The sequence below is a fragment of the Rhamphochromis longiceps genome, linkage group LG7, assembly GCF_057381845.1.
Source record: "Rhamphochromis longiceps isolate RC_006_pf linkage group LG7, R_longiceps_female_GT1.1, whole genome shotgun sequence".
Taxonomy (NCBI): domain Eukaryota; kingdom Metazoa; phylum Chordata; class Actinopteri; order Cichliformes; family Cichlidae; genus Rhamphochromis; species Rhamphochromis longiceps.
In genome coordinates, this window is record NC_140563.1 from 52,010,035 (window position 1) to 52,023,707 (window position 13,673).

A 13,673-nucleotide genomic window follows, 5' to 3' on the forward strand; every position below is an offset into this window, starting at 1 on the left:
AGGGGAATTTTCTGACACCACTGATCTCCAGCAAGCTCAGCCTCGCCTCAGACAAAACTCTGATCTGATGCAGCCACCGGTGATTGACGGGGGAGATGGAGTGAATTTTAAGTGTAGTTCCTATGCGAGAGGAGATCATTTGACTACTGACTGACAAGCCTGCTGATGGCTGCTAGCAAATTAACTCCTTGAAGAAATGTCACGAAGGAAGATCTGAGGTGGAGAAATGTCTTGCGTTTGATTAAAGAAGAGGGGGATACACAAAGGATAGGGTTGATCAAAAAAATGGGCTGCTAGTTCCTCGTAGAATTAACCTGATAAACATACTCTTGAAGGTCTTGAAAGCTCTCCAAAGAAATGTTACCCAGAGACACGATCCTTTGAGAAGTACCCAGGGAAGCATAATTGAAAGTTTGCCTTTGTCTTTTTCTTCATAATCACCACTGCAGCTATATCAAATTTTGTGGCCATAGCTTTGGGCGACACTTGAGAGACCTCCAGTGCCCCGGCATTACCGCCCGACCCTGTCACAGTCAGCGCTTCTGCATAGAGCACTGCTCAGCATGTCACATAACCTGCAGTTCACCGTGTATTTGTTTTTTTGCATGCTCATGTAGATAGATAAGAATATATCGCCAAAAGTATTCACTCATCTGCCTTCACACGAATATGAACTACAGTGACATTCTTAATCCATACAGTTTAATATAATGTCAGCCCACCCTTTGTAGCTGTAACTGCTTCAGCTTTTCCGGGAAAATCACGTTTGTGAGGTCGGACACTGATGTTGAATGAGAAACCCTAGCTTGCATTCTCTGCTCTAATTTATCCTAGAGATGTTGTGTCGGGTTGAGGTCAGGACCAGTCAGGTTCTTCCACCCCAAATTCGCTCATCCGTGTCTTTATGGACCTTCTTTCGTGCACTAGTGTGGAGTCATATTGCAAGAGGAAAGGGCCATCTTCAAGGTGCTTCCACAACGCTGGGAGCGTGAAATTTTCCAAAATATCTTGGTATACTGAAGCATTAAGATTTCCTTTCACTGGAACCAAGGGGCCGAGTCCAACTCCTGAAAAACAACCCCACACAATAATCCCAGCACCACCAAACTCTACACTTGGCACAGTACAGTCAGACAAGTACCATTTTCTTGGCAAGTGCCAAACCCGGACTCATCCATCAGATTACCAGATGGAGAACTGTGATTTGTCACTCCAGAGAACACGTCTCTACTGCTCCAGAGTCCAGCGGTAGTATGCTTTAAACCAATACATCCAATACTTTGCATTGTACTTGGTAATGCAAGGCTTGGATGTGACTGCTTTGCCATGGAAACACACCCCATGAAGCTCTCTATGCACTGTTTTTGTGCTAATCTGAAGACCACATGAAGTTTGGTGGTCTCTGCAGAAAGTTGGCGGGCATTGCTCAATATGCCCCTCTGACCCCACTGTGATTTTACGTGGCTTACTACTTTGTTACTGAGTTGCTGCTGTTCCCAATTTTTACCACTTTGTTATAATACCACTAACAGCTGACAGTGGAATATTTGGTAGTGGGAAAATCTTCCGATTGGTTTAGCTGGACAGCTGGCATCCTATCACACAAATGTTTGTAGAAGCAGTCTGCATGCCTAGGTGCTTCATTTTGCGCACCTGTGGCAATCCAGTCTCACATTAAAAAAAATAACTGATGATGATGGTGCTTGATGTGATCGATAGAAAGACAAGCAGATAGATTGATAGATTTAATAATATGTCGTCGATACTACTGTTTGTACCACCACCTTAAAAAACCTTGAATGTCGGGCACCAGATGCTGCCACAGATTCACTGGCCTTGCAAGATAATAAGGCCCAAACTCAAGCTGACTGAATCGGGGGAATGGCATTTATAAATTACTATAAGACCTGAATTTCAAAATGAATCCTGAAAGTATTCGATTTAAGATCAAAAACATCAGCATGGATACAAAAAAAGGTAAAACTGTAGCCTTTTAAAATGTTTATATTGCATAACCAGTGAGATGATCAATTTAAAGTCAAACGACATTACTAATCTACAGTGCAATAAGCGTCAAGGCACCTGCCAGAAAGTGTAGCTGGTAACCAGTGAGCACTGTGTCCCACATTATGCTTTGTATCATTATTGAAACAGCATCAGGGGCGGTGGGTGATAGGTGGAAGCTGTGCTCATGTAGTCCTCACCATCCTTTGTGTGGCTCTGTGAAACTCTACGCCAGTTTAAACTGTTCACAGTCTGACCGAGCCAAAAGTGGAAAAAAAGAAAAAGAAAAGAAAAACGAAAGAAACAGTTGCTACAGCACCACATTGGCTTTGAAACACACCCCTGTCATCAGCCATTACGAGGAAATGCACCAGCAAAGGAAGCATCAGACTTCAAACAGAGGAACTGTGATCAATACACAACAGCGTGACAAAGATATTTTTCTTTCCCAGAGAGAGCTGATAAAAAAGACACACAGATATGATTCAATCTCCTCAGCACATTTTGCAAGTCCAATGAATTATACAAACCAAAAATAATTTGTTTCTCCATGAAAGTCCTAGAACGACACACATGAGAGTTTTGTTTTTGTTTTGTTTTTAATTTGGTGACACTATCTGCAGAATTTACTTTCCAAAACAGCTACAATCCTTATTGCAATTTTTTAAAGCTTTGGCTAAGATTTGGTCTAGTATAGTAAAAGACCACTGAGTTGCCTTTTGGGATCGGCTGGGACAGACCGTGAATTTGAGGAGCGGTTAAGAAAATGATGACTTTAGTTAGATTTAGGTCAGAAAACATTGTGACTTTTGTGTTAACAACAACTGTGAATCAGTATCAAAATCATGTCTGTTTTGCTGATAGTATGTAGCAGCATGTGGTTAAACTTATCTCACACTATATTTTGGGGATGGGGAGGGGCTAACAACTTGAGACTTTACATAGAGCAGGGCGATATGACCAAAAATATTTATCATGATATACATTTGAAAATTTGCGATAACGATATAACTGACGATATAATTGACACCAGACAAAATACTTTACAACTCCTCAACTTTATTAGTGCAAAAAAAAAACCATCAATGTATTTTCACTTAAACAAGCAGCTGTTTTTATATGTGCATTAAAGTTATATAAAAATGTAACATGTATGTATTTATAAATGTATTTATATTTAAAAGTGTAATACTGTAATTTTCTGCTGCTCATTCCTGTGCAATATCCCATCTGCCCTCCCGTCATATTTCTTGTCAAGATTTTCTTATTTAATCACTAGTGTACATATATTTATATTTATAGATACATATATATTTAGTCATCTTTTCTCTTTTACCACGTCTCTCTAATTTTTGCTCCTTACTATTTTTCTATTTTTTTATCCTCAGCACAACCATATTTTCTTCTACTGTATCATGCTGCTGCGTGAACTGCTGCTCGTCAAACACATTTCATTGCAATGTTGACCCTGTGCTAACTTGCATATGACAAATAAACTGAAAACTAAAAACTAAACTAACAGTGCAAATGCAAATTCCTCGCTGACAGTTTAACCAAAAGGCATTTCCAGTGTTAATTGGCCAAAATATCCTCAGCACAACCATGTATAATAGCCACAAAACTTAAAAAGAGGTTATACACACACAATACGGTAACATTATGTTGAAGCACAGTACGTATCACTCCGCGAGGCTCCGCCTACGATAGCCGTAATGCTCCGACAATCCATCAAGCGGTGCGGCTTCGTAGCTTAGCTAGAGCTGGGCGATATGAGATTTTTTCATATCACGATATGTTTTTTTCATTTCAGGCGATAACGATATCTATCACGATATAAGCCAAATAACTATATTTGTAAGATTTAAATGTGCCGTTGCTCACAAGTAAAATGTGAAATAATCAGCAGCTTGTTTTTATTTAAATATTTATTTCCCATAATAAGTTCAACAGGGTAGATGTACTTAAGGAACATGAGACTTTTTCAGATAGATAAAGGCAAATATTGCAAACTACACAAAAGGCAGCCGCTAAAGCGTTTAAGTTTCAAAATAGAACAAACGAAACAGACTAAATTGTCAATTCCACTTAGAAACAAAATATTAATTCTAAAAATAAATCTTAGTTTGTTTTACAGAAGAACAGACAAAACTGACTAACTTTTGTCAATATCAAATAAACTGAGAACTAAAAGGAAATTCTCAATCTCTCCTTGTTGTATAGCTGAGCTTTTCAAACAGTTTTAACAGTTACTTTAGTCTGACAAAAGCCGAATGACGAATTAGCGCTTCCAGTCAGAGACTGAGGCTACGTCCACACGTACACGGGTATTTTTGAAAACGGAGATTTTCCGTTTTCGTTTTAAAAATAATCCCGTCCACACATAAAGGGAGAAATGAAGGAAAACGCTGCTATGAACATGCCAAAGCAGCAGGTGGCGCTAGATTCCTAACCGTGCAGAAATGTTGGCCAATCAGAAGTCTAGAAGCCTCGGTGGGAAAAAGTAAACAAAGCTGGGGCATAGAAGCAGAACCGAGTCGTATGTGTGGACGGACAGTAACTGTGTGTATATGTAAGCATTTAAACACTGCAGAGAGTAGAATTAACAGTAACAGTATTGTAGAAATTCATTTCACCGAAACAATAACGTGGCGCAGTGTGACGCATGCACCAGTTTATTGTATTTCCAGACTTGCTTTCAGCACAATTTACAGTGCACGCTACTCTGTTTTTTGTCAGACTTGAAATAGCCGAAATACCTTCACACTACGGAACTTCTATGGCTCTTCCGTTCGACAATCTCTCCGGCATTGGAACCATCATCTGTTTTCTCTTCGGTCACGCTCGGTTGATTTTTCTAGTCGGCACACTCATTTCCTCCATTACGCGCTGGCTCCATTACCCGCTGGCTGCTTCCCAAACAAACACACGTGTGGCTTGGCACTTGTGCTGTACGTAACAAGTCACGCGACGTGACGCTGCGGCTGTGATTGGTTTGGCTCTGCGCTACTTAATTTGGATTGGCTGACCTTTTTTTTTTTTTTTTTTTTAAGAGGACAAGAGCGGCGAGGTCTATCACGATAGCTTAATTTCTCTATCGAGTAAAAGTTATATTGCGATACATATCGTTATCGTTCTATCGCCCAGCTCTAACTTTACAGATACCTTCCTAGGCAAAGTATGGGTATGCTACACAGATCTCTGGTTCAGAGCCCCTCTTTGCTTTGGTTTTTGCTCATATTTTCTCCAGACAGAACGGCCTCCTGCCCAGCTGAAGGGAAACTACATAAAAAGCCAATTATCCAAGAGAGTCAAATTCCCATAGTCTCCTTTTTTGATACCCTGAAGTAAGCCCCACCTGTGGAAGCCCCCACACTCCTCTCTGTCCCAGCTACAAGAAAGAGACAAAGGGCCCTTTAGCTAAGATGGCAATATGTATAATGGGAATAAACAAACATGACAGGAAATGATCTGAGAGTATAATTATTACCATGTTGTACATTCTGCAAAAATAAAGACAAGCTGCTGGTTAGGACCAACACTGGCACTGAATCCGCTGCAGCTGCACCCCCTGCTCTCCTCTCCCCTAGCTCTCCCTTCTTCTTCCTCCACCTCTTTCTTTATACTTGGTATGAGGCATCCCTACAGGATTTCTGTGCTTTCCTCTCAGCCTGTTTTGTTTGTTTGCTCTTATTTCTTAAAACACACTGCCAGACTCTACAAGACAAGCCAAAGACTCGGACACTGTGATCTGAAGTCTGGTGGCTGAGTCCAAGGACCAGTGGAAGACTGAGCCGGAACAAAGCTGACCACAGATCTGAGTAATGGAGCATTTAAAGGTGGTACAACAGTTTCGTTCCAGGATTAACTGGCCAACTTGTGGAGGTCACGCTTGGAAAGATGGTGGAGACATGAGTTTAGTGTGGTTTTCTATGTTAAAAGCGATTAGGCCAAAATACACAGCAGCCATACAAATATCTACGCATAGATATGTGGGACTAAATTTGCCTGCGTATATTTTTTTATATGTAGTATGGGACTGTGTGAGTGAGACAAGGGGGAGGGGCGGATGTGTAGGGGAGTGCAATGGTGCACTTGATGTCTTTATTATGTGACGTGGGGGGGGATAAAGCAGGTGCTTACACGGCTCAGCACTTCCCCACAACCGTGCCAGCACCGGGAGCAACCACACATCCAGTCCAGTGTTAATCACCATGTTCCCTGCCATTTCACTTGCAAGCATGCCTGCTCTCACACACGCACACACAGGCACACACAATGAAAAATACAGACACACTTGGGGCGCCCCAGTAGCCTGCAGGGAAATCGGGGGCTAATCCGACAGTGATCTAGTGACTCTGGAGAGAAACCTCTTGCACACAGGAAAGTTGCTGGCTTAGGGCTGAGGAGTGTGTATGTGTGTTTCTGTTTTAGACGGCAACTGGGGACAAGACGTGGACTTGGAACCTTTGACTGGGGATAGCTTTATATTTGCACTGCTGTTGGGATTGTTGTATGGACGGTAATTAACTATGAACTGGGTTCAAATGATTTAAAAAGAGGATAAAATATGTTAACTAACAAAAGTTTACAGTATAGCAATGCTAGTTTTTTCCCGGTGGTCACACCTGGCAATACAACAAGTTTTATCATTTCAAGCTTGAAAGTCAGCCTCAGCCTGAACTCTTTTAGGCAAGTTTTCTTGTAGTTTCTTGAAGTAGTCTTCGGGAGCAGTTCTCCGGGCTTCATGAAGAACATTCAAAGCTCTTCTTTGGATTTTTGTTGCCTTTTGTTTCAATCTCTGTTAAGACAATCTCACACTCCTATAATGTTGAGGTTTGGGCTCTGGGGAGGCCAATCAATGACTGATAGAGTTTCATTCTGTGTTTTTCTGCCAAACAAATCCTTTCAAGACGTTGTTGCATTTAGGGATTATTCATAAATCCACCAATTATGACAAGATTCTCAACACCTCTGGCTGAAATGCAGCCCCAAACCATGACAGAGCCTCGGTCGTGTTTTACAAATGGCTGTAGACCCTCGCTATTGTACCTGCCTTCTGAACTCTCCGCATACAAACTGATGATGATTTCAACCCAGTTTCAAATTTGGAATCATCACTTCACAAGAGCCACTGATTTTCAGGCCAGTTGTTGTAATTTGGGATACTTCAGCCTTCCTGAACAGACACCGTTTCCACTGAGATGTCTTATAAAGCTTGTCCACCACTTTTTCAGGTTTCACGATGTTTTTAAGGATGCACTGCACACCATGTTGAGAATTGCCAAGTTTTCATCTAATAGTTCTCTAAATCGTTGATGTAAAAATGCTTATTTTTTCTGTCAAACTGCGTTATCTTTGGATTTTTACGGGAATCAACTAAAGAAATTTTGGGTTTTGCGACAAGTAACAAAGTGCTTATAGATAAAATGTAAGATAAGATAAGATAACCTTTATTAGTCCCACATGTGGGAAATTTGTTTGCTGTTTGCTATCTTTAGAGAAAACAGTAACTGATCTTTTTAGGTTTTCATACTTTAATGATTCATACTGTAGGGCAGTGTTAAGTGGATTAACAAACAAACTAAAAAATGCTGTGGAAATGTTTTTGTTTGTTTGTTTGTTTGTTTTTTAAAACAAGGACCAATACAAAGACTGGATTGAAAATAAATGAAAAAGCAGCTAATGTCTAAAGAAGAGCATTGAAAGACCTTCAGAAAGCCTGCAGAACTTGACAGCAAAATATAAATTATTGATGGGTGACTCAAGACTTTTGCATCATACTCTAAGCAAAATGACTGAATGTTTAATTCATGGAGGGAGACATTCTGTAAATCCCAAGAAACAGCAGGATCGGTGGGTGAAACAGGAAACGAGTGCACAACTGTCTATAACTGAAGTTCCTTTAATGGTCACTTGAAGCTTGCTCCAAAAGCACGTCAGTCTCTGTAAAGTCATATGAAAATTCTCATTTTTATAGAAGAAGTAAACTTCCAAAATCTCAAACTTGAGGATTTAAACCTGTAGTAAACAATCCCAAAGATGAGGTCAAAGTACGTATCACTTAGGGACTTAGGAAGATGTATTCTTCCTAACTTCTTATCAGTGTAACATATGATCTGGGGGAAATAGTAATATTTGAAATGTGATCAAATCTTAACTCTAAACTGATGATGGGGATAAATTAAGTTAGTGAATCATGAAAGTAATTTCGATATACCATCTGGGAACCATGAATATTTGCACAAAAAGCTGGGTGGATCCAGAAGATATCAAGGTATTTCACCTTATCAAGTGGCAACTGATCTGTCAGTGGTAGTTTATATTCTAGGGACCTTCAATGAATGTTGTCACAGTGATGACATAAATGACCCCAATGAACAGGAACAGCCAGGGGACCATCACAATCAGGGATTCATCTATCTGAGACCACGAATGTGTGTATAAAATTGAATGGAGATTCAGTCAACAGTTTAATATTTCAGTCTGGATCAAAAAGGAAGATTTCAACAGATTTCAACACTCCTTCATAAAAGCAGCGACTTCTGCGTATGTCTATGTTGTGCGTGCGTGTGTTTCTGTACATAGACGGCTCGCATTACTGGCAAACATTACTGTAATCACAGGAAGTGAAAAGAGAGTCGGGTAACAGGGGGGAAAAAGCAAACTCAAACAAAATAGAAATAGACAAAAGATTATAGAGATCAACCAGATATAAAACAATAAGAATGCTGGCAAAAAAGAGAAAAGGATGGCAATAAGAATGAAGCAGATATGTGGAGAGAGCTGAAGCAAGCAAACAGTTTGGACTCTCCTGGGAAGGATCTGTTCATCCCACACATATCGAGGGATGAAAGAGAACAAATGTTCTGGGGCCCACATGTCACATAACAAAGATCGGACCGTGCCACTGCTCCATCGGATCCCTCTGAGCTTCTATTGTTAGAGCACAATTCCCACGGGATCCCGAGGAGAACGATCACGAATAAGCCACTCAACATTTAGAAGGTACAGCGTGAGAGACTCCAGAAATCTACTGGCAGAATATATTTTCACCTGGCTCAGAAGGAGAAGAACAGGTGGAAGTTATTAGAATTACTGGAGATGTTCCAGTGAGCCATAACATTAATTGTATCTTCATCTGTTTTCAGACACATTTTGAGTTTTCACATAAAAACAAAGCTTTAAACATGGTACATTTGAGGAAAATGGGCTTATGGTTAGATTAAAAAGTTATGGGTACCCAAGAAGAGGACCTGCAGCTCAAGAACTTAACTGGGTAAGTTGAGCCATCTGAAAAAAAAAGGTTAAGAATTTGAATGAACTAGATCTGATAGTATTAAAATACTCTGTGGATTTTACAACTTGTGTAACGTGAATAAATATGAGAATGTTGTGACAAGCCAGACATGGAAACCTTAAACTAAAACAATATTCTACACTTTTTGATGACCACGAACTTAGATTGTTTTTTAGCCAACAAATATTACATTGAATACTGAACACTTTGTAGAAAATGGCTATTTAAATTAGCAAAACATGAGTGATGTTTCAAGGAGGCAAACAAAAACTAGAGCTATAAGCATGTCTCTGTCCAAAACTGGAGCAACAGTGGAGCCGTTCTCCATTTTTCTTGTATAATCATGTGGATTAATAGCTCTTAACTTCATATCTATGAAATATTATGTCTATGATTCATGGATAAGTGTGTTCACATGCAGTGGCACACTCTACTGCTTTGCTAGCGGTTCTGAACAAACTTAAGGCATAGTTGTTCATGCATCCCTTTAAGCAATCAGAATGTCAGAGAAGTAATGGTAGCTCATTGGCTTGTGATTTGTCACAATTCATAGGTAAGTGCCTGTAAAATAACAGATATAACCTTAACCTTGACATAAAATTGGATGATGACCATATCAGTGTCAAAGTTTGACTAAATTCTGATTGATGCTACAGGAGGAGTAGCAATTCTTGTAAATTCTGAGACGTTGTTGGATGGATGGATGCCTCGTCATGGCATGTGCTCACTGGTTCTACACTTAAATGAGGAAACTATAGAAAAGATAAGCCTCTTAAAGTCACTGTGAAAACTTATCAAAGATCAGTACAACACGTTAAGTCCTTCAGTATGTGTCAGTTGCATTATTTCCACTTGGTAATGCCCTATGATGTCATAGTGCATGATTTTTTTATAGGTCGGCAACTCAAGTTGCGCAAGCAATCATGCAGAGTAAGACACAGAACAGTACTGTTCTCTGCAAAAGAACATATTGCATAAACTTCAACAAGCTATTCATAGTTTTCAGTCTAAGACTGACACAGGGATCAGAAGGGAAAGGCGCTGTTGCATCAGGGCTAACACCAAATGCACCAAAGAAAGGCAGCACAGGCCTGTGACGTCTATTTGATCATCTTTGTCTTCTTCCTGTGGCTGTTCCTTTCTCTTAGGGTTCGCCACAGAAGAGGATGCTATGCCTAGGATCTGATTCTGTGATGGAAACTCTCTGCATGCCCTCCTCCACTACATCCATGAATCTTCTCTATGGTGTTCCCCTTTTTTCCTTCTTTCGAAATCTTTTGTCCAATATATCCACTATGTCTCATCTGCACTTCTCAGCCTTGCTCTAATGTTGTCTTCAAAACAATCAGCCTGAGCTGTACCTCTGATGTACTCATTTGTAATCTTTTGTGAGTTGTCTGTTGACCCCAGGTATTTAAACTCATCTACCATCACCTTGTAGACAACCTGTCTCACATGTATTCAGTCTTGCTTCTCATGACTTTTATTCCTCTTCTCTCCAGAGCATACCTCAGTCTCTCCAGGCTCTCATATACCTGCTCCCTATTCTCACTACAGATCACAGAGTCATCTGCAAACAACGTAGTCCACAGAGACTCCTGCCTGACCTCGTCTGTCAGCCTGTCTATCACCACCGCAAACAAGAAGGGACTCAGAGCCAATCCCTGATGTAATTCCATCTGGTAATATCTTAAAAGAAAAACACCAAAGGCAGCTGAACTTGTAAAATGAAAACAGCAAAGTCCCTGCCAGAAATCCCTTTGCATTCCAAATATCTCGTGGAGAATTCTTCCTTGTACCAATACTTGAATAAAAGCAAAACTAAATAAATAAATAAAGATACATTTTAATGTATTCCTGACTTGGCTGGGTCACTAATGCTGCTGTTTAGAAGGCTTAGTATTGCCAAAGTGTACTAATTAGTTCATATAAGCTAGATACCTAATGTTGAGCCACTGGGCATAACTTTTAGAGTAACTGTAACTGCAGTTGTGATAAGGTGGTAAGAATTTAGTTAGAACCATAGAAGATAGATGCTAAAAAAATATCTTGTAACACACCAAATTAAAATTACAAATAATTTCCAGTGTCAGTTCAAATTCCCCAAACATGCCAATAAACCGAAGTGGACAACGAAGCATTGGTACCATTTCCAGGCAGGTCAGGAAAATGTTGTTAATATGCAATGCCACTAACTTTACACTTTGCTGGAAGGGTAAAAGCTGTAAGTTAATGTATCCACATACTGGGTAGTGTGGTGACTGTCATGAACTTGATGATTTTAAACAGAACATGATGAACAAAAACTGAATATTGTCAAGTAACCAAGGGCCACTTCAAACACGCGTCTTAGCAACACGATAGTCAAAAGGTGGCCGATCATAAAAGCATTATCATTGATCATCCTTTGAAATGTGAGAATTATTTTCACTTAGAGTGACTGAATAGAGTCCTGCTCATTGATACCCAGGATTATACGAGATCACTAAAGAACATTAATTTAGGCTGGTAAAGAGAGTTAAGAGTTACAAAAGAATTTGGCAAATTAGTTACAGAGACGTCAATAAAGCACAATCTACAAAGAACTGTGTGGATGTGAACAATTTACACACCCACACAGCCCTTTAAAAATTCTCCCTGTAGGTGCATTAAAACATTCTCCTGAGATTTAAGTGTTAGCTAAAGTTAACTTTCATGTTTGCCTATCGTTTGTCTCCCACACGTTTTCTGACTACAAAGTTAATCAACAAGGTGTTTTCACCACGGAGATTCTGACAAAGCAGAGAGACCACAAGCCAATCTTATATTAACGATAGCTGCAATCCATTTAAGAGTTCAGTTTCAGCACTCTGCTATTATTCACAAATAATTACTATACTGACTTATTTTAAATTAAATCATGTAAAGCTTTTAATAATGCTTACTGACCCTTTGTCTGAGGTCTGTATAAATAATGTCGCTATTGAGTATCCATTCTTTTATATCAGTGGATAGATGAAGCCACCAAGTCCAGTATCATCTGATAATAATAGATAATAAGTAATATTAAGTTGGACTGTGGTTGTGGTGACTCAGTTTCATAGTCAGCAAACCAGGATCAGGATACCTGAACTATACCTGAACAGCTACATGCATTATTTACTAATGAGTGATAGCTTGAAATGTCTGGAAAAGGTCTGCCATTTTCTTCTTTACTACTCTTTAAAAAAGCAATAATAATAGGACTAATGATAAAACTAACAATATGTTGATAATTTTATTTTAAACCCAGATGTACAAACCCAAAATGAAGATCTGATGGGTCTAAGATGCTGAAAAGTAGGACATTTTCTATTAAACACAAAAAAACATGAATGCATGCATGCATATAGACTTCCTGTTTAAAAGGAGTTTTTCCTTTCCACTCTCGCCAAATGCTTGCTCATAGACAGTTAAAATTGATCTGAAAATGTCTTTATTCTATCATAGTGTGTCTTCAGTTTAGGTTCAAGAGGTGGACCCTACAACAGAGCAATGTTTATCTATATTTTCTATATCTTTAGTACAACAGCCTGCGAGCTGCAGTATTCATCCATAGTTTATGGTTCTATACTTCACTGAGTGTGTAGTGTTTTTTTCTAGTGACAGCAGATGAGACAACACATCATTCAAAAAGGAGCTGAGGAGGATTTTAGATGTGCAAACACAAAGTCTTTCCAGGTATGATTAAAGATAAACATTGAAAAAAAAAGATTAATGTTTGGGGGGGAAAATGCAGATGAACTGATTATGGATGTGAATGACAAGTGGTGGACAGGTGAGGAACAGCAGAGACAGAAAAAAAACAACCAGTAAAGCCGGAATCATGATAACTAAATGATTTCACTTTGGTACAGATCAGTGAGAAAGTTTCTATTTTTAAAAGCAAATTGCTTCAACCTACCAGTGTGCTATTCAGAAAACAATGACTAGGCTCAAAAGCTGTCAAAAGTCAACAAAACCAGAATAGATTTATCAGAAAATCCTTTTGCCTTTTTTGACACTGAAAGGAGAGAGAATATTAAGATTCATACAGAAACTTCCTGAATAATACCAAATCTAACATTGCAGAGGCTCCTAACCTTCAAAAACCTTCTTAAAAAAAAAAGAAGAACAAACAAACTGTGAACTTGAACACAGAGCACAGAGTGACACAAAATTTAAATGCTTATGAAATATCAACCGCAGTCTCCGTTGATGACCAAACTCAACGGTGGAAGGTTAAATACCTAACCTGTAATAAATAATAGCACATAATTAATACAAAAAAATATTTTTTTTGTGTGTGTGTGTGTGTGTGTGTGTGTGTGTATTCTCAGACTTCTGACAGGTTTACTCCATGGTAGAGTCTTGT

At 39.2% G+C, this 13,673-nt stretch overlaps 1 protein-coding gene across 1 annotated transcript in view; it reads left to right on the top strand.

Annotated features, from left to right (window-relative positions):
* Positions 1-10,974, top strand: part of LOC146666293 (uncharacterized) — a 37,720-nt gene extending 26,746 nt beyond the window's left edge. Inside the window, exon 9 of the mRNA XM_085410978.1 lies at positions 10,804-10,974. Within this exon, the coding sequence (XP_085267104.1) occupies positions 10,804-10,974 (171 nt within the window). The remainder of the gene's footprint in view (positions 1-10,803) is intronic.
* The last annotated feature ends 2,699 nt before the right edge of the window (positions 10,975-13,673 follow it).